Genomic DNA, 22,658 nt, shown 5'->3' with positions numbered 1-22,658 from the left:
GTGAATAAATGTAAAAATAAGACATCCACTGACTGTGATGATCTGGACATGAAAACTATTAAAATAGTAATTAAAGGAATCTCTAAACCACTAACTTATATTTGCAATTTATCATTTCAAACGGGATCATTTCCCAACAAAATGAAAATAGCTAAGGTCAAACCAATGTATAAAACTGGCAACAAACACCTCTTCACTAACTACAGGCCTGTCTCTCTTCTCCCACAATTTTCTAAAATCCTGGAAAAACTCTTTAAGAAAAGAGTGGAACAATTCATAGAAAAACATTCGCTACTTATCAGCAGTCAATATGGATTTAGAGCTAACCGGTCAACATCGCTGGCCGTAACTGACTTAATAGAAGAAATAACCAACGCAACAGATAGTAAGAAACTGGCAGTAGGGATATTTATAGATCTAAAGAAAGCTTTTGATACAATAAATCATGAAATCCTACTTAAAAAATTAGAACGCTATGGAATTAGGGGAGTAGTTTCTGACTGGATGAGGAGTTATTTAAAGAGCCGAAAACAATTTGTCAAATTGGGAGATGTGGAATCTGACTGGCAGGAGACTGTCTGTGGAGTACCACAAGGATCAGTATTGGGACCAGTTTTATTTAATCTTTATATAAATGATATCAGTAAAGTGTCCAATGTGTTAAAATTTATCTTATTCGCTGATGACACAAATATTCTAGCCTCTGGCGACAATTTAGAGCATCTTCTCTCAACAGTCACCTCAGAGATTAGTAAGTTAAAGATATGGTTTGACCATAATAAATTATCCCTAAATTTGGACAAGACGAAAATCATGGTCTTTGGGAACTGTTATAAAAATACTGAAATCCAAGTTCAAATAGAGGACGTAACTCTAGAAAGGGTTTTTGCTAATAAGTTCCTCGGTTTAATAATAGATGACAAAATCAGTTGGAAACCTCATATTAAACATTTACAGAGTAAACTCAGTAGAAGTATATCCATATTGGCTAGAGCTAGACATGTATTGAATGTTGAATCACTTCATATTCTATATAACCCTCTGATTTTACCATATCTATCATATTGTTGTGAAGTGTGGGGAGTTAATTTCAAGAGCTCTTTACATCCGGTAACCGTCCTACAGAAACGAGCCATTAGAATCATCCATAATGTCGGTTATTATGAGCATACAAACCCGCTCTTCATAATATCCAGAATTCTCAAATTTGAGGAGCTTGTAGAATTTAAAATGGCTCAATTTATGTTCAAAGTATCTAAAAAGTTGTTACCTGAGCACATACAGAGCACATTTTCTGAAAGAGAAGGGGGGTATTACTTAAGGGGTCACTCAAACTTCAAGATCCGCAATTTTAGAACAACAAGAAAAAGCTTCTGTATTTCAATTAAAGGTGTAAAGTTATGGAACAAGTTACATGAAGATTTAAAACAAAGCAATAGCTTAACACAATTCAAAAGAAAGTACAAGGAGGTAATTTTCAATAGATACACATATGGGTGACAGAAAGCAATAAGGTGTGTATTGCAGATAACAACTTGGTGTAAGGGTTTAGAAAGACAAACCAGCATAAAATGGGAAATGTATAGGTAAATATTAGTAACTGTTACTTCTGACTGCAACTTTGATTTTGATTTTTTTAATGACAGTAGGACTCTAAAGTTTCAAGTGTTTAGGGGGTAGGAATTTATAAGTTCTCACTTCTTCCTACCCCATTTTGAGCATGATATGTTAACTGAAACAAAAAATCTGTATTTTCTCTTCTTTTTTATGCACTTCTTGTTACTGTGCACTATTTTATTTTTATATTTGTATCATGTTCGAATAAATTTCATTTCATTTCATTTCATTATAGCTAAAAATGTTGTCTTTGCTATATTATAGAGAATGGATTACATAAACAAAATTTTACTTAGAAAATATTTAATTCAGGATTATATTTCTTATTAAACCCTGAACTAAGCCACTTAGTTTTATGCAATGAACATTTCAGTTTAAGAGCTTTTTTTTTTTACCTTCTATTTAATACTTAAAATATTGTTTGTTTTTAATAGGGACTATGATTGTTTAATTTACTTTTAAATATATGAGCATCTATCTTCTGCTTTTTTGGTTTGCTTTTTGCCTTTTTAGACAGTTTGTTTTTTGTGCAACACCAGACATTTCATAAAGTTATCAATAATAGATACAGAACCTTTAGCCATGTATGAGAAGCTGGTGTCCTGATAGCTTTTAAAAGCCCGAGCTGTTTCCACTCCATTTGATAGTCTTGAAGGTTTCTCCCTTGTTCTTGATTAGATTCCCCCACCTCTCTGAAGCGAGCGAAATAACAGGAATTCATTGTGGCATTCTCCTAAAAGAGAAAAACAAAGCACTAAATACCACTAAACCCACTGCACCCTGTAAACAGCACTGAGAGCAAACAGGTCCTGAACACGCCTCACATCCCATTCATATTCATTTCACCATTTCCCTTTGTGCATAAAAACCCAACTGATGTTACTGATGGATATACTCTACTAAAAGATGCCATCTTTAGCATTAGCATACTCTTTAATGCTTTAATTAATTGTTTGACCAGATTATTTTTCTGAATCCGCCTCCTTCACTGTTTCATCACCATTTATATTTAATTAGCCAAAGATTTCAACGTCTATCATCATAGTATTTCAGTACCAAGAGAGAATTCAGGTCTTTTTGTTTCTGACAGTCAGGACGCACAACAAAGCGGTTTTGATCTAATGCTAATACATATTTTCTGTTGACTCTTTATGTGCTAATAGAAGGATCAGCCTCTGGCACTAAGTGGTCGTTAATATGCAGCTTTTCTGGTGGGAGTTAGCAAAGATATCCCACAGGTCATGATAAAGGTCGAAGATCAGAACAGCAGGGAGAGAACAGGGGATGGAAAGCATAATAATGCACTTTGTTTAGTTTCTCAGTCTTTAGAGTGGCATTAAAACCGACAGCTTTGTCAGAAAGTAACACATTAGAAAAGCATATTAACTAATCTTAGTCTTTTCAGCTATATCAAAATTTGTGAATTTCACAAAAGTGATCCACTTTTTTTGCATCATGTTAGTTTGGTTCTGATTATGGAGATGCAGAGTTAAGTGACAGACAGGTAAAGGTATCACCTTTACCTTCACTTGAAATCTCAAGAGAAATATTTTATTTGTAACAAAAAAAAAAAAAGGTGCAATGCGAATCACCTCTGATTATTCTGCTTTCCTGAATTTGTTCTTTGTCTCTCAGGGAGTTTGTTTAAGATGCATGCAGCTGATTTATTATCAAGATGTTTTATGTTGTTGTTCTTCTCTGGCCTTTTGGGAAACTGCTGCTGCCTCTGGAGGACCATCCTGTAGTCGTTCGTAGATGCGCCTCATTGCGTTACTCATTCACTTAGTTAATTATACACATTTCACATGTAAAAGCTTGTTTATGAGTTTCTTTGTGCAAAGTGAGAACAGGATGGATACTTGATGTCCCCACTTGAGCATAATGCATCCCAATTGTTTGGCTAATCCTCCTGATTACTTCCAGTTCCACTGATTGTTCTGGTAAACATATGGACTCCGGACGGTTCTGGAATGAAAAGGAAAGAATTTAACAATGAGCCAGGCTGTTTCTCACTGTTGTCACGTTACATTTTTGTTCCCATTCTTCCATCCATCCTTGATTATTTAGGGATGCAGGGGTCTGCTGCCGACTCCACACTTAAAACTACTTTCAATAAACTCTTCACTTTATTTTCTCTTACAGTTATACACCTCATTTCGTAAAATAAACTTTTTCATGTTTTGGTTTTTAACTGAAACTTATTGCATGTTAGTCAAAGCAGCACAGAGAGTATGATGTAATAATATGCTGGCATCTGTAGCTGTAATACATTTTCATGTTTTATTCCAGTTTTATAAAAAGAAATTCTGCAACGGTTCTTTTGAAAACACAGTATTATGTAAAACTGACTGCTTTGAATTTTGTTCAAAATTTTTTATTCTTTTGGGCATGTTTGAGAAATACTCCATGGCAACCATTCAGCTGTGCAAAACAGCTAATACTCCATGGCAACCATTCAGCTGTGCAAAACAGCTGGGTGGACATAGCTCCGCCTGCGAGGCACAGCTCCTTCCCTGCGACTTCTCCACTCAGCTCCTTCAGACTAGCCAGCCACAATTAGCAAAGAGCTGGTGGAACTTTTTATCAGCTGAGCTCGTTGTAAGAGTTACTTCTTAGTGAAGCACTTGTAAAAATGTTGTGAGGATTTTCTGAAGGCGGAGTTTCAGAAAGAGCAGGAGTTTTTAAAGAAACTTCCACAATATGAAGGTGTTAAATTACCTTGAAATTGGGTAATTTAACGCCTGGACTTCAAATATGACTTTTGTTAAGTCATATCTTATATATATAAAGCATGTTTTATACAATTTAATGTGACAGAGTTACTTTATTCTGCAATAAAATGGCACTATGTGAAAAATACATAACACTGCCACTTTAAACGGTTTTTGGAAATGTTTACATTTAAAGGTGAATTTCTTGTTGGAAGTCAAAGTTAAAATGTTCGGTGTGGGACTGAATAAGATTCCAGGATAATGTAACTCTGTCCTCCCAAAGGACAAATTAAATTGCCTGAGCTTTGTTTAGAGGCAAAAAGACAAATAGTGTGGGCTGCTGTGAGGTTTGGGATGAGGAGGAGTCACCTGAAAGTGAGATGGATGGGCACTGAGGGATGCTCAGACTGAGGAACTTTAAAGTAAAGGCTAGTCTCTAAAAAACATCAGTTAATCTGTGTGGGTTGTATGTAGCTCTCTCCAAACTGAAAAGTGTTAATTAACTTTATCTGCAGCAGGATTTCCATCTTCTTTCCACTCATAAATTATTAGTTCTGTTATTCCTGCTCTTGAGGAATTCAGTCACATAAACTCCCATTTGGTTGCAGGCTGCAGGAAGACATTACCATTTTTAACTGTGAAGTTTAATAAAAAAATGAACTAGTTCCACTACATCCTGAAATGTCCTTGGGCAAGACACAAATTCCCATGTTGCCCCCGGCAATGAGCTGATGAGAAGTGGATGGATGAAGGAGTGGAAGTGCTACTGGAACAAAGTGATTCATAAATCCTTTATTTTCCTGGAAGAGCAAGCTCTGATGATGATGATGAGGAGGATTAACAAGCCATTTGCCTTAGCATAATGCTAGAGAGCAATTCTCATGTAAAAATGAGAAATAGACACATTTGGGTAGATTTTAGCTGAAATATCTCTTCTATAATTTAGGTTTTAGACTTACTGTGCCAGCAATAAAATGTAGATTTTTTTGGATTACAAGACTCAATTTAAAAATTAAGGCACCCATTAAGTTTACATTTCACTCTTATTAACTGCATCACAAATAATAAATGTACTTTTATTCTGAATGGATGAAAATGTTTTGCTTTCAGTGTCAGTCATGTCCGTCACACATTTACATCCAAACTGATTTAATTTTGAATCTTTGTGAGTTCAGTCTGAACACCAGGCTGTGGTAAAGTTGACAGTTTGACTTGGTTTCCCTGCTCTCCTCTCTTTTCTGAGAGTTCTTGTTCTGTCATATGTTCTGGCCAGCTTGTTAGTTGAGTGACAAATGTGCCGGCTGTTTGCTTTGCTGCAGCATCAAATCGTTTTGCTTCAGCAAAAACTCAAATGGTTCCACTGTTCAGCCTTCAGTTCCCACAATTAGACCACCGCTGTTCCTCTTCTACTTCCCAGCAGATGTTGCTTAATGTGCAGGCCTGCTGTCCATTCATGTAGCACAGAGCTGTGAAATCTCAGTATTGGCTGCCATGTGCAGCGGTGAGCTGCTGGCCAATGTAATTGATTCAATGTTTACAAATCCTTGCGCTTGGCACGGTCTTTAAGATCATTTTATGATTTGGTACGCACACTGATTACACCTTCAGTTAGAAACCTGCAGCCTTGGTTTAGGACCAAATACCTAACATGGTTGCTTCTGTCCTGCTGCTAGATTACCTGCAGTTACCAAAAACACTTTAGTGATTTTAAAAGGTTGTTTTAAAAATATCTTTCACCTGCATGCACATGACTTTCCATTGCTAATACACTGAAACATGGTCAATGCTTTGAACTTTTCTGGAACAAAGCTGTTGATCTGCTTGATGTCTGTCTCTTTCTGCCTTCCAGTTGCGTTCTCTGGACTCGGGTTCACCTCCTTCTACTTGGCCGGAAAGCTGCAGTGCTTCACAGATGGTGGCCGGGGTCGCAGCTGGCGTCTTTGTGCCATGGTTCTACCTCTTTACAGCGCCATGATGATTGCACTGTCCAGGACTTGTGACTACAAACACCACTGGCAAGGTCCAGCCAACAACACGGCTTTCATTTTACCTTCACCCGTTATAATGTCTGTGTTTAGACTTTACAGTATCTACAGTCACATCGCTGTAAGTTGGATTGTTATTTAAAATTATATCAGTAATTACATTTATTACAGAGTGATTTTAAGCATGTTTCTTTAGAGTTAGCATGCTTAATGATGATTAATGGAAATAAGAAATTGAGTCACTGTGTTATCTAATTCTTATTAAGACTAAAGATAGGATTTTTATGTGTTATAGTTGAGTTTTTTTGTGAAAGTAAGGTCACAGTTTCTGGAAGAAGAGTGAGGTTGTTAAAAAGGACAGAGAAAGATGGAGATTACCAGAAGATATATAATAATAAACTAAAGGAACAACTTGCAAAGGGAGTGGTCAGGAGAGGGCAGTGAAACCAGAACAACGAGAACCTGTGGACTTAAATACTGAGGGATGACTGGAGAAGAACATCAGATGCAGGTGATGAAATCAGGTGATTTGGGACACCTGTGGGAGGGAGTAAACAGTCAAACTGAGGAAAGATGAATAATTAACATAAAGGAGCTGAAATAAAACTCTGAGAAACTACAAAATGAGAGGGAAGGGAACAATAGTGCATCAACAGAACAGAGAGTAACAGCAAAAAGAGCCGAACGTGGGAATTATCTAAGAAACAAAATACATTAAAAAACGTCTAATGGCAACACATTACTACCAAAAATAGGAGAAACAAATAGAGGATGGTGAGACATAAAAAAATAAACAAGAAAATAATCCAAACCCAAAGAATATGACATGAGGAGGAATCCTCACAAAACTGAACAAACCAGCACAAGTTTTAAAATGTTACATTTTCTACAATATTTATTCTGGAAAACTAAAAGAATGACCTGAGGGGGACTGGGAGCGAGAACTGCACGAGTGTGTGAGTTTCAGATAGAAAAGAAATAACATGATGACAGCTCCATCACATTGTGTTAATTAGTTTTAGAAAGCCATATGTTCTTGGCAGCAAACCCAACAGCTCTTTTTACAACCTGCCTTTATTTATTTATAACCAAAACAACACAATTGCAGCATTTACAAGAAAGCCCATCATTTTCTGAATCCTCCCTGGATCTATGTTTCCCTCCTGCTCGCACTCCGTCGGCTGGAAGTAAGCTGCAATAGAGCAGTCCATTAAATTTGAGGGTCCCCAATCTGCTGCCAGTGTAAACACAGGCTGGGAGCTCCCATTAGCCCAGATGCTACACTGTGCTTGATGAATATTAATACTCTCACCATCACTAAACTAATCTATTAAATCAAGTCACAGTCTGGTAAATTCAGTTGACAGGAATCAGAAGAACCTCCGGACCACCGGCAGATCCTTTTACCGAAAGTTGATGCAATTTCATGTTTCATTCAACTTCTGTTTTACAGTGCAGGTATTAGGGAAGTATAGTTCAAGTTTGATCTATCATCGGCAATACCTGCTTAATATTCATTACAGCAGTGCTATATTTTATGATGTATTGTAGTTAAAATGGGGTCAGCTGTAATACAAACCTGTTCAGCGTCTGACAGAGTACCAGCGACGGCCCGGCCCGAGGTGAGTGAGCCAGCTCGACGATTCATGGCTCTGCCTTTCATGTTGCTTTCATCAACCTCTAAACTTGGCAGCGGTGATGAATGTTCACTGAAACATTGCAGCCCATACAGCAATGCCTAATTAACCGGGCCCATTCCACGACAGTAGGTGTTATTTATCACCACACTCCTACAGGGAAAAGGGAATCCCTTCATTATGAACAAGTATCTCTTCAGTTAATGCTGCGTTTAGTGGCATAATATCAAAACAAAATAAAGGATTTTTCACTTAATTAAAAATACAATTGGAGATGGGGTTTTGAATAGAAGAGTTGGAGATTTTAGATAACATCCTGAAAATCCAATATGGCTGCTTTGCATGTAAGATTTAAGGGCAACACACAACGGTGGCGTCGGGTCAGCAGATGCTTCTTGAACTTGTTCTTTTTAGGCGCAATGAAGCTCCTGAATAGAACATGAACACAAAATCCCACCGAGTTTCTGCTTTACTACAACCGTTTCTACAGTTAATTCTCAATTTAATGCAAAAATACTTCCAATAATTCCAAATGAATGTTGTTTTTAATCATATGATACACATTTATTTAAAAAGTTGTTGAATATGCAGATGATTGTCTGTAGTCCCATAAAATTGCACAAATTGAAATTGTAAAAGTAAATATTTACAATTTTTGATAAAGTTTTTGCACTGGGATGAAGTGTTTTTTTTTTTGTTTTTTTTTGTCCGTATTAAAATTAGTTGATTTATCAAAATTGCAATGGAAATACTTATTTTGCATCAGACGAGTCACATAATCAACAACCAGATGGTGTAAAAACCACGAAGAAGAAGATGACAGGAAGTTGTAGGATGATGGTACAGCATGTTTTTAACAACTTATTGTGTGAACAAACTGATACACGTGTGATTTTAATTGCAAAATTGTGTTTTTCTGACATTAGTGGAAAATTTGACAAAGTTTCGAATACATGCAGGAGATGCAGCTCCTGTTGCCTCTGACTGAAGAAACTCAGTAGTATAACAGTCTGATGAAGAGGATGTTCGTGGTTGTCCTCCTTTACTGAATCATCTCCAAAGGTTTTCAGGTCACCGGCTCTAACGCTGAAATGTAACTCTCCAGAACAGACTTATGCAAGACATGCAGCATGTTACAGCAAACACTGAAAGACTGAAGGGTATTGAAGCAGTACAGTCTGCTCTGTCCCGTCTTTTATACGGCTTCACTGTAGTCTGATGTTCAGGTCCATGTTGAGACATTTGTTCTCCCTTTCTGTGGATGTTTTCATTAGTGTTTCTGGTGGTAAAATAATTCAAAATGGCAGAAGACAAATTTTTAATGTTACACCCCTGTTATAACCCTAATAAATACAACAATAGGATATTATCAAAGAGAAATAATTTCCTTTAGTGGACACTGTGAAGAAAAGTGATAAATACTTGCTTCACCAGTATTTATTTCCGTGTGAGTGCAAATAAATAGATTCCCTAGTCACTGCATAAGGCACACCTTGCTGTAACGTGATTGGAGCCTTGCACAATTGAATTTAATTCTTTGTGGCATATACTCAACAAGGTGTAAGAAGCAGAGTACAGTGAATCCTCTGTGATGGTCATGAAGCCTTTGTGAGCTGACTGAAGTTTTGTAATGCAGTGAATTATTCTGCTGGAAGTAGTCATCATAACATGGGTGCTAAGTGGCCAGAGATGGTAAAAAGCCCTCTCTTTGAAAATTTCACAGTTGGGGCCTAAAAGGTTGCCAAAAAAATATTCTCACATCATTTCAGCTGCAGCAGTCTGAACTGTTGACACAAGGCAGCTTTCATCTTATTTACTTCAAATCCTGACCCTTTCTTCTGAATCTCACTGCTGGAATCATAAGTCATTAAACCAGGTAACAGTTTTCCATTTTGGTTCTGCCCAAACCTGATACCCTTTTGTTATTTTAGCCTCAGTTTGCTGACAGGCTCCTAGTGTGGTCTTCTGCTACTGTAGCACAGCTGCTTTATAGTTTGAGGTGTTGGGTATTTAGGAACGGTATTCTATTTGTAAAAAAAAAAACCCATTATAATAGCAGGTGTTGGATTTTTTCTAAATTTAAATCAATCAGTCCATTCTCCTCAGACTTCTGATTTCATCAAAGGTCCAGACACCTTTTGCAATCTGGACATTCTTACTTTTTTTTAGACCTTTTCTGTAAGCCAGTGAGATGACTTCCTGTAGATCAGGTTTTGTTTTCTGGCACTGCAGCCATGCTCAGTTAAATTTTAGCCAGTCTTTTTTTTACTGCATCAGGTTGTCTAATTGGATTGTTTTGCTGCCATGTTAACTGGCTGATTTGCTCTTTGTGTAAACAAGCTTTTGGACAGATCTACCTAATAATGTGGCTAGTCATTGAACATTGTTATTAGCTTGTAATTCCAACACTTGTTAGCCTGAAAAGAGAGCATGGCCATTAAGAAATCCCTCAGGTTTTCAAACCCAAACACAGTTAAGATTGGTTCATTTAATTCCCAGATCTGGATTCTATTTTTAGAGTCTGTTGGTGTTCAGCACAACTAATGTGTTTGTAATCACCTCCCACATAACACCAGTTTTCTAAAGGCACCACCAGAGGTACCTGCACCACAGTTTGAGAACCGTGTCATTAAAACGTGTTTGTGTGACTTTGCAGATGCCTTTGTGGGAGGAGTGATCGGGTTGCTGTTTGCTTACATCAGCTACCGCCAGCACTACCCCCCCTTCCTGCACATGGACTGCCACCTGCCTTACGCCAGCCTGGCTGCTGCCAGCAGGGGGCCCCCCCCGGCCCAGGATGACCCGCAGCCCGTCGACAACGCCACCACCCTGCCCATGGAGGGCTTGACCGAGGGGCCAGTATGACTAGTGGCCCCCACTGAGACAGCCTCCTCAACGCCCACCAAGCCGCCAAACCCATCTCCCCATTCCTAGACAATGACTGAATGACTGGCTCTAATATACATTCCACTGGACAAAAAAACCCACTTCTACCATTTCCAAACGTTGATAATTTGTCTTGGTGACATCTACATTTTTTTTTTATCTTGATTTTGCGCAGCAGCCGTTAAAGTTTATATTTAGATGTAAGAGAGGAAAGTCAGGATGTGGAACAACTCCTCTGAGAAAGCAAAGAAAACAACATGCTGCAAACCTGGGGAAACGTTGTGTTTATGGCTGTGAGCGATGAGTCAAATATTTCCACTTTCTGCAGAAACCTTTGCCTAATGAGAGGCGGGGTTTTAATGTTTTATGCTACACTAGATTGATTTTTTTGGTGTTGAAGGGTTTGATGTAAACAATCAGTGAGGTAGTCTGAATTCACAGCAACTAAACCATAAAATTACATCATTACCACAAACAGATAACGACTAGACTGAGAAATGACATGGCAGTACCAGGAAAACAGAGTTTTTGTCTTAAAACGCAAGGACTTTCAACTAACCTGCTCTGATTTTTATCATTTTTGGTTGCCCATAGCAACATAATGATAAACATAGATCTGATACATCTCCGCAGAGGCAGTGGTACCTGTCAAAATAAAGTTCAATATTCCATTACTTCCCGCTCTCCTGGGCTCACATGACCTGCACACCCTCGCTCTTTTTATTACCCATCTTCCCTCTCCCTGTCCCTCTCCGTCACTCTCTCTTTCTCTCTCTCTAAACTAAATCTTCTTTTTCATACAAGCAGCATTTAACACATGTTCACAGAGGTTGCACAGGGACATGGACCCTCAATGAGTGCAATCAATTACGAGCAGGTGGGAGTGGGCACGCAGAAGTGCGTCTCGATAGGCACAAACTCCAATCTGATCCTGCATTAATCCTCATTAAGTGAGGTCAGCCTCGGCTGCTTATGAGGATATTAGGAGCGGGCGAGGCAGCTCGCTAACTCCCAGAGCTTGGCAAATAGCTTTTAGCTCACTGCCCCCCATCCCCTCTATGCATACACACACATAGATGATCCAGCCTTAAGCACAAGCCGGGTGATTTTGACGTATTATTCATCCATTATAGCTCCATTATTTGTTAACATCCGGAAAGCTTGCTGAAGGAAGATGACACCGAAGATTTAAAGCTTTTTTTCCCTCCTCGGGATGCAGGCTTTATCAGCGGAGAAGGCATCTAACAAGATTATTGCCCCCTCCCCAACTTTTCCATATCATCTACAAACCAATTTGTCGCCTCTTGCGGGCTGTTAGAGATGATGGATCACTTTGTTGCCTTGGTTACTGGCTGTTTTTTGACATTGCGGTGACATTGACGGGAAGGTGCAGTCTTAGTTCACCTCTAACCCAGCTTGGACCCAGAACACGCCTCAGAAAACCACAACAAATATATTCATCTTTGCATAGTTGTTTTTTCAGCCATCATTGCAGCAGTTTATGATGCCTATGTTTATTTGTCAATGAAAACTAAAGAAGTCTTATCAAAGTTTGGCATAATACTTCAGATATAAGATAAAATGTTATTAGTCATATCAAACTACATCTGAAAAAAACTTCTACTTGCATATTACAGACAGCATCTGTGTTATTATTTATTCCATGTAGATGTATCTCAATCTGTAGAAATTTTCTGAAAAAGTTTAATTGTTTATGGAAGTTGGTAGAAAATTTTTTTTGTCATATAGATTAATCACGAAGAGGAATATTTTTGAAAGTTGAATTTCTGTTAATTTTGACCAAATAATACAAATTTTGATACAGAAGAGTCATTTCATGGTTATGTTGTTGCTGTGGTAACAATAGTGAAGAATACTGATTTGAAAAGCAGAGAGGTACTGACACTAAGAGTAAGCTGTGAAGAGTGTTTTGTCTATGTAACTTTATTAATGGAAAGTTAGGTGGTAGGAAAAAATGTGGTAAAAGCATTAGAAAAGCTAGGGAGCTTCACACCTTACAGAGACTTATCCAAGACATGGCATTACCAGCCAGTACTTGTTAAATCATTTTTCAACAAGAGACAATGTCAGAAAACTCCTGGAAAAACACTCCAAAGCAAAGTCTTCGAGTTTGTAGGAAGAGTCCGGTGTGAAGTTTCCTCTGGCGGTGATAATTTGAAGTCCCAACTCAACTATTAGTGTTGTTCCTCTGAGCTTTATGATGCCCAAAGTCTGTCTGTGGTTTACATTGATATTTTAGAGTGTCATGTTCCCATCTGCTGGCAAGCTTTATGGAGAAGCTAGTTTTATTTCTAAGAAGGATTTAGCTGCTGTCAACACTGCCAAAAGTTTTAGTAGCTGCATTACGGTAGCATCACTGTGATCCCTGGTGTGACCAGCAAATCTTCCCCACAGCAAACCTGAGGAGCATCATGAAATAAGCCAGGATGTGCAGATGACCTGAAGGCTGCTGCCAGGGCAACCGGGGTTTCCTGAACTGCTCAAATCTAAAAAATAATCAATTTGGGTTATCAAAGATGAAATATATAAATGCAAATTAATCTGGCAGTTCAACTTCTTTAGATTAACTTGCTGGAAAAATCTTTCCAATGCATTTGTCTTAATAAGAGATAAAAACTATAAATAACTGAGTCAAAGTTTGTCTCCAAGCTGCTAGCGTTCTTTTCTCCATTTCTACCTCATCACATGAAACCTGCTGTCTATATACAGACATGTAATCAAACACTTTTGTTTTTCCTTGGTTGTAAAAGCTTGAACCTTCAGTTCTCATACCCTTTTTACAGGTTTTAAGCTGGTAACTACATGTGTACAAAATGATAATAGATTCTTACAAAGTTTACCCAATTGTGGAAAACATCACACGCACACAAAACCGAAATATCACCTGAACAAAAGACAGAAAGCAAAGTTAGTACAATAAAATGTAAAAAATTCTTACAATAAAGGAAACTTGAGGGAAAATGTCTTTAAAATAAATTAAGGCTTTCAAGTTTATGTAGAAAATAAGGACATTTTCTCCAGAATGGAGGTGCAACAATGAGGCAGCTGAGCTCTTGTTGAGTTTTGTGTCTGCAGAGTTTGGTTTGAGCATCTGAGGGATCGGGTAGGAGTGTATGGCAGGAGGCACACACACCAAGGAGTGATGCTAGGAAGCGCACACATCAAGGAGTGATGCTAGGAGGCGCACACACCAAGTAGTGATGCTAGGAGGCGCACACACCAAGGAGTGATGCTAGGAGGCACACACACCAAGGAGTGATGCTAGGAGGCGCACACACCAAGTAGTGATGCTAGGAGGCACACACACCAAGTAGTGATGCTAGGAGGCACACACACCAAGGAGTGATGCTAGGAGGCGCACACACCAAGGAGTGATGCTAGGAGGCGCACACACCAAGGAGTGATGCTAGGAGGCGCACACACCAAGGAGTGATGCTAGGAGGCGCACACACCAAGGAGTGATGCTAGGAGGCGCACACACCAAGGAGTGATGCTAGGAGGCGCACACACCAAGGAGTGATGCTAGGAGGCGCACACACCAAGGAGTGATGCTAGGAGGCGCACACACCAAGGAGTGATGCTAGGAGGCGCACACACCAAGGAGTGATGCTAGGAGGCGCACACACCAAGGAGTGATGCTAGGAGGCGCACACACCAAGGAGTGATGCTAGGAGGCGCACACACCAAGGAGTGATGCTAGGAGGCGCACACACCAAGGAGTGATGCTGGAGCTTCTGCTGCTTCTAATTATGAGTCTTGCTGCTGAGTTTTGGACCAACTCAAGGTCATCAGAGACTTTTTATGGATACATGTGAAAAATGCACAACCGGGTCCATGGGGAAGGTTTGGACCCTCACTCCATCTTTTGATGTCTCGCTGCAATGAGCTGCTGCTTTTAGGCTGTTTATTAAAACAGTCCCAGTTTTATCTACAAGCCCAGAAGAGACTGAAGTTCTACATGACATGTCATCACTCATGATCGTCTTTACTTCCTGTGTGATTTGTTGTCTGTGGGTGCTTTTAAAATGACTTATCTAATTTGAAAAGAAATGATTATGATTTATTCACGTCTCATGCTTTCAATATTTATGGGCTTGGGGTGCGAGAATATGATAATTTTTGCCCTTTAACTGTAATTTGGGACAGATTGATGGTGGAGTGTGAATCAAAACAAGCGTGCCTGTTTAAATGATTTTATGAACCTTTTGCTACATTAAGGTTTCTACTATTAAGCCTCTATCACGTATGCAATCCACTGGCAGCATTTAACTGCAACTGTGTGTGTGCAGAAAGGGTTTCCACTGTGATGCAATTTACAAAATGAAACCTGACGCAGAAAGAAGAGCAGATTGTGAAAGGTGCTCGACTCTGAGAGAACTCATGTAACTTCAATGGCACTTTTACCAACTTCAACTTTCAGCCTGGAGATCTGAAGATCTGTTCCTTCAGAGGAAAATCTCCACCTAAAACGTTCTGGAACAGACGCATCAGTCCAAAATGTGGACTTTGTCAGGTAGTTTGGGGTTTAGGTGATGCAGTATTTATCGCTGAGAAAAAAAGGGATTCAATCTGTTTGTTTCACTTCAAATGATTTGATTCTATTATTTATGATCAATTCTATGTTCAGCTTTAATTTGGTGCTATAGATACTTTTGTAGCAGTGTGTGTCACTTGTTTGAGATGTTGGATGTGTCATTTTGACATGTAAGATCAGTCATTTTCTACTAAGAACGAACAAAAGAATCTTTATTTTACATTATATGCTACCAGTGTTTTTAGCAGTGTACGCTGTGATTTCTCTGTCAGTTGCATTGCCTATACAATGAAAGGATAAAAGTATCTAAAACATATTAAAGAATCATTTAAAAGTACTTTATGATGATTATATGTGTGAAGAAGTGTTTAAAATGGTTTATGGCATGCCGGTTTCATTTGTGAGAAAAGATTTTTCTATGAGTAAGCATGTCAGGCCTTGAGAACTGTGTTTTGCTGTTTGTATACTTTACGTACAATAAAGGACTGCAGATGTGTGAACTTTATCCATAATGCACAGATTTGTTTTTATTATGACTGATGGAGTTCAGAGCTGTTGGGATTTTGCAAAGGAACCCAAGAGCAGAAAGAATTTCTTCAATAATGAAATGAAAGGAAAACCCAGAGGGGAATCACAGGTTAGGGAATGATGGAGGAATCCAGCAATGAACAGTGAAAACCAGGGGGATTTTCTACAGGATGATGATCGAGAAGGACAAAGGAATCACCTGGAGGAGATGTGGTACAGCTGTGGGAAGTAGGACACTGAGGGAAAGAGACTGATCAAAACAACGAGAGCTGAACTGAGACTGAGAGGATGAACTACAGTGGGTCGGACCAGCGCAGAGCTGAAGGAACTGAATCTCAATACACAAGGTATAGAACATGAGAATATGATTAGGAAATGAAGATAAAGGAATGAAATAATCCCCCTACTAGCAAAAATGACAATAAAAAAGAACTGAATGTGACAAGGCCTAATAAACATAAATGAACAATAAGATCATAACACAAACACCCAAAGATCATAACAGCAGCTTCCTCCAACAACTGTCCTCTTATAGGTTTATGTACTGCTCAGGAATTTGGGGATTGCTATTTCAGAGAATATGAATAAATGCAGAAAGCAATTAATATTTAGATTTTCTTTAGCTAATAAACATTAAACTTCATCAAACAGTCTTTGTCTCTGAAAGGGTAAACTCCTGGTTTACACACATTTGTTTCATTTCCAAATACTGGCACAGGAATTTAGGCAATGCTTGGAAAAATTCAAAAGAGTAGTTAGAGTGCCAGAAATCAGCTTCATGACAGGACAGGAAAAAGTTCCTCCAGTTTGGCCAAATGTTTCATTTCTGAAATGCAGCTTTTGGCTAAAGCGTTCATCTGAGTCTCAGCTCTTCTGCCTGGCCTCAGAGTTTGGTCTGAGGCTGGCAGGAAGTACGATGTCCAGCAGTTCCTCTGATTCCACAACCAACTTCTGATCATTACAAATGACTATCTTCATGAAAGATTAAAGGATAATACAGTAAAAAAAACTCCAGCAACATTTACAGAAGTGAATCTAACTTATTTTCACCCTTGATTAGTTCAGTCCATCAATGTGTCTGATGTCGTCTTTTCTTGGTGTGAAATGGTGACGTGTTTTAATGAATGGTCACTTAGAGAAAAAAGGACGTATTCTGTTCCACCACAGACATACAGTAAGTCAAACATGTATTTTCAAGTTAAAGTCAAACGTTGGAAAAAAATGTAAATGTTGAGAAACCATTTAAATATAACCTTGATATTCTTCCCAAGCAGCAGCAGGATGCCTATGAGCAGAAAGAGAAATAAATTATTTGTAATTCAATTTTATTCTAAAGTCACCTCAGTGAAAAACAAAGTGTTTGTGTTAAGATATATATGTTTACTTGATGATTTAGTTGGGAAAAATCAATTTGAATAGAAAATATTATTAGAAACTTACAACTAAATGTGAATAATCAAGACTAATTATTAACAAAGCATGATAAATTAGATTTCATTTGATTTTATAATCATGTGGTAGCACTGTTGCCATGGAGCCAGAAGGTTCTAGGTTTGAATCCGGGCATTTTCCCCCTCGACAACCCGGTCCTCTCACATTTCAAAGACTGTTTGGTTCATTTGTCTTTTTAATCTTTGTATGTATGTGTATGTAGGTGTGTGTGTGTGTGTTTGTGTGTGTGTGTGTGTCTGTTTGTTTTTAATACCTTATGGGGACCATTTTACTGACACCTACTACATTGTGGGGACCCACTGGTCCTTGTGGGGACCAAAGCCTGGTCCTGAACCAAAGCCTGGTCCTGGACCAAAGCCTGGTCCCCACAAGGGAAAGTGCTGTTTTTGGGTCAGGGGTCAGATTCAGGACTAAGGTGTGAATTGAGTTTTGGTTAGGGTTAGTTAGTTAGGTATGTAATGGATAGGGTTAGGGTAAGGATAAGGTTTAGGCTGTAGAAATGAAAGGAAGTCAATGGAAACTCCCCACAAAGATAGCCAAGCAAACGTGTGTGGGGTGTGTGTGTGTGTGTGTGTGTGTGGTGTGTTATCTGTTCTGTGCGTCTCTGTGATGAACTGGCGACCTGCTCAGTATAAACCCTACCTTTCCTCTCAGTGACTACTGCAGATAGACACCAGTTCCACATGACCCTACAAAGACTAATGGCTGGATGTTCCAACAGCAGTAATCAGTGATGTTACAGGCCGTCCAATCAGCCCAGCATGCTGCAAGTCTCACTTCTTTGACAAGTGGGAGAAACATACCCTGCCAAAAACACCCTCCATACAACCTCTAGAAAAAAATACCTAGATTTTCATTGCGTCATCACATATCCAAGACTAAAGTTGCTCAACTTTAATAGTTTTTATCTTCATGTGAAGACCACAGTGATTTCTGGGAGTTTTCCTCCAGAGTGCTGCACTCTGCAGGGAAAACAGTGTCAAGGTACATTAAGGATTCAGACAACAGAACAGGAGGAAAATCATCCAAAGACAATTGAACACGGAGGTTCAGACATGAATTATAACCTGTGCTAAAGAACCCAGAAGAATGTGTCACTGAGGTGATGCAGCTTTTGTTCACCTCCACAGGAGCACATTACCATTAAAAGCAATTACATATTTGTTGTCGTCAGAAGAGAAGAGAAGCGTTTCCCCTCAGCCGCTGACTGGGGCGAGTGTTTAATCAACGTCTCATCCCTCAAAGCCTGGTATTGTTTTCCTGTCAGGAACAGAGCTCACCTCTGTATGAGCTCTGCTATCAGGGCCCTTTATCCAATACATCAACTGTCAGCTGGCATTTAATATCATTTAACACTGTCATACATTTTACCTCGCAGAGCAGGAGGTTCAATTACAGTGTTTTCAAAGGGATTTTCAAATGGAGATTCAATTGCCTGTGTTTATGTTAGGCCCAGTTAGGGCCCGGCACCGACATCAGTCATCCTGGGAGAAATGATTCCACCTGGGTGAATGTTGTAGAGAAAGACAGCTTCTTTCAGGCCGTCTTTCATGGAGGTCTGGAAAAGCTTTTCCTTTTCTTACTGACCTTATATAACTCCCCTCAGGTGCAGAGATGATTCTCTGATTTGCCAATCACATAACTACGTTCTAGGAACAGCATTGGTATAATTAGCCATTTTAACGTCTGTGTTTGGCTAAGATTTTGAAATCTAAAGGAATTTCTGCCTTGGGACCTTTTGAGTGTTTTCCGTAGGATAGTGAATTATTTTTGAACTGACCCATTATGTAAAAAATAAAAATTCAATGGCAACCAGACCTAACAGATCTCAGACTACTTGATGATAACTTACAGACGAACAAAACAGATTTTTAGTAAAAAACTTATATCACCTGCACAGTCGTGAGGAAAAGTAATCTGTGGATTGTTGTCAAAAAAGCAATCACCGATAAAGCAAAAGATCATCCCTAAAAGTGCCTTCTCCAATCATATTAATGTAACGTTGAGTATAAGAAAAATCTGTGATAAAAGAGGTTCACTAACAAAAGAGATTAAATCTGTTGAGGACTTTGGCTGGGTCACACACAGGCAACTCAAGGACATTTGCTACAAAAGTTGTTTTCCTTGTTTTAAATCCCTGTTTTTAACAGTGTCTGTTTTTAAAATATCATACAGCAGCATTAATGAAACCTGCGGCAAACAGTGTCCAGAACTCTGGTGTCAATCAGCATTTTGAGTTTCTCTTTAGCTGTGAGCCATGATCACTGTTTGGAAAAATAAATGGTAGAAATATGTCAGTCTGTGAATAATGAATATACGAGAGTTTCACTTTTTAAACTGAATAATTTAAATGAATAAATGAATTACATGTTAGGCTATTTTTTGAAATGCCTTTGAGTACATCTACTTTTATACTTTGGTCATGTTTAGAGTAAAGTTGAGTTGAAATAGATGATGGCGGCCATTTCGCTGTTGGATGTTTTACTGGAGTGAACTTTACAGGTTAAAGTTTTCAAATGGCATTAAGGTGTATGAAGTCATTACAAACACATGAAAACACTTTTCTGTCTGTTACCCTCCATCAGTGGCGTGTTTGTGTGCGCTGATCTGTAGCTCAGTCTCATTTCATTAAAGGTTTCGCTCCACTATGCTAAACAACATTTCTGATAGACTGAACACGTGTTTGTAGGTCTGCATAATTCTCCACTGAGGTGGAAACTGACATTTATAATAGATCAATAGCAATAAGCAGAAAGCTGTAGATGTACCTTTTATGCTCCTGTGAATTCCTCAGGGCGCTGTGCTACTTTGCAGGAAACAATGGTTTCTGTCACGTCTGCCTCATTAATACACAAAATAAGATTTTATCAGAGCGCAACAGCTAGTTAGAATCCCATTGAAACTGGTAGGAAACTGTTGGCGCACTGAGGGATGGGCATACTTTCTTTATTAACTACACTGACTGTATTCATGCTTGCCAAATTATGATATTGATTATTATTAAACAGAAATAGGACACAGAAAAAAATCACTCAGTTTTTCTCTTAAAATGGGGCAGACTTTATTAATCATCATGATTTGTTCAACAGAGTTTGGAAAGTAATTTTTTACCAACTTTGTGGCTAAACATTGTGACTTTATTGTAATCAAGATGATAACACAAAGCCACTTTTTATTCAGAAGTGTGTAAAATTAATCATATTTATTAACAATGAAAGAACGTCTCATATGTCGAAGCTGCTGTTTGAAACATTTGAAATGTTTAGCATGAGATGCTGGTGTTGAATAACAACCAGCACAGCCGTCACCAGGCTCTTTTGACCGCCTTGTGTGGCCAAGTATTGATCGGAGAATGCAATTTATTTCAAAATATCAGCGCAAGTAAGTTGAAAAAGCGATCTGATTGGCTGCCCAGAGCCTTGTATTAGTTCAATGCATCAACTCATATTACACCTTGCAGCAGTGAAACACATTTGGAGCGGTGAAGTAGAAATACTCTGGTATCTGTAAAGACATGCCCACTACAGTCAAAGTGGTCCACTGTATTAGACTCACAGGAGGGTGCAGCTGAAAGATGTGATTCATACACTGCTTTATTATTTTTGTGACAGATTTTAAATGCCCAATTGCTGCAGGTTTGACCATTTAGATACATTTTGCAGCATTGAGGTTCAAAGACAACTCTTAAAAATATACTCATATGTTTTTACTATTTTCTTTATCTTTTTTGCTGTGAGCACATAAATGAAGAAAGTGTATTAGTAAAGAAGAATCTAAGTGAGCTGGAGTGTCTTTTTATAAGTCATGCAAAACAAATTCATATCCCATTATAATCTTTATAGATAATATTTCCCGATCTGTCATTGTTATACCAGGGTTGTTGATATTATAATAAAACATCAAGCAATGAAACACACTGACATTTACTCCAGACACTTGAGGGAAGTAAGTTTGGACTTTGTATCATTTCACAACATTTACATTATCGCTGTTATCTTAAACATGTTCTCATATCATAAGTTTTCCTAATGAAAGCCTCATGATGTTTACAGTTCATTTGCAGTATGGTGGAAATTCTGCACACATTTGCAACTCATCTGACAAAAGCATCACACAGTGTCAAATCTGTTTTACGTTTAGTCCTTTTTTACATATAATTCTACATCTGAAAAAATGAAACCATCTTAGATGTCAGTATTTCACCAAGGCTGATCAAAGTGAACAAACTTCTGAAAAATGTTAGCTTCTGTGACTTACAGCAGCTAACATTTCTACTCACAATTTCTGATTGTAAACTGTGTTTCCCTCTTTTCCTGGTTTCTGCCAATTAAAAACAAGCTTCTTTTAAAATATTGTTTTAAGTTCTGGTGGCTGTAACATCATTTCTATCTGTCATCTTTTTTCTCTGTGGATTTTACTGTTGACAGAACTCCTACATGTTTTTACCCCATATTCATCTCCACGAGGAAAAGATCTGTGAATGCAGCAACACTGATTCAGCAGCTAATCAGAGTTTGGGATCTGTATAATGCAAGGCTCTGCAAGCATGTTTACAATTATCAGCAGCAAACATGTTTCTGAAATAAATATATTACTGCTATTTGCTACACCAGAGAAAAATTTAGCTGAATCTGATGGAAATATTATGTTATAAAAAAGGTTAAAGCAAAATCTTACAACTCCAAAAGAATCCGAGCAGGAGCTTTGACAGATCCTGCCAGTGCTTTTCTCGTTTTAATCTTATCCCAAGAACTACTTTTGTGATTCAAGAGAAAATCATCCCCCAACTCAACCTGCTGTCCCATAAATATCTATTCATCCCCTCAAGGTTGTAAAAATAAAGTCTGCGGTGGTGACAGATGGGAGCTGAGTTAAGAACTGGAGCACACTGCTCCGTTTCTACCTTGTGCAATCCCTAATGTAAAACTTCAGCAACAATACAACTTCTTATCTAAACAGCTAAATACAAAAATATCTAATTACCCTTAACTCTCACCAGCAATCCTCAAATATTATTAATCAGCATTTTTTTATTATTATTTTAAAAACTGGGAGCACAAATCCAGTTTTTTATGCATTTTTCACTAAGTTTGTACACACACCCTAACTAATACTTAAATGCTAGAATTTATTCTAGCATGTTGCAGGGAAACCATGTTTTTTTTTTCAGCTTAGCGTTAGCCTGCTTTTCCCATCCTGAAGCCAGGTGTTAGTCTGTTTTGGGTTCATTGTTCTGCTGAAACTATTGAGAAAAAATGGTGAGGATGTTCAGAAACAACAAAAGAAC

At 38.4% G+C, this 22,658-nt stretch overlaps 1 protein-coding gene across 1 annotated transcript in view; it reads left to right on the top strand.

Annotated features, from left to right (window-relative positions):
• plpp4 (phospholipid phosphatase 4) overlaps nt 1-15,896 on the top strand; it is a 64,695-nt gene extending 48,799 nt beyond the window's left edge. Inside the window, exons 7-8 of the mRNA XM_032553787.1 lie at nt 6,178-6,348; nt 10,607-15,896. Coding sequence (XP_032409678.1) covers nt 6,178-6,348; nt 10,607-10,815 — 380 coding nt within the window. The 3' untranslated portion in view covers nt 10,816-15,896. The remainder of the gene's footprint in view (nt 1-6,177; nt 6,349-10,606) is intronic.
• The last annotated feature ends 6,762 nt before the right edge of the window (nt 15,897-22,658 follow it).

Source organism: Xiphophorus hellerii, chromosome 22 (assembly GCF_003331165.1).
Source record: "Xiphophorus hellerii strain 12219 chromosome 22, Xiphophorus_hellerii-4.1, whole genome shotgun sequence".
Taxonomy (NCBI): Eukaryota; Metazoa; Chordata; class Actinopteri; order Cyprinodontiformes; family Poeciliidae; genus Xiphophorus; species Xiphophorus hellerii.
This window is presented reverse-complemented; position numbering and strand designations above follow the sequence as displayed.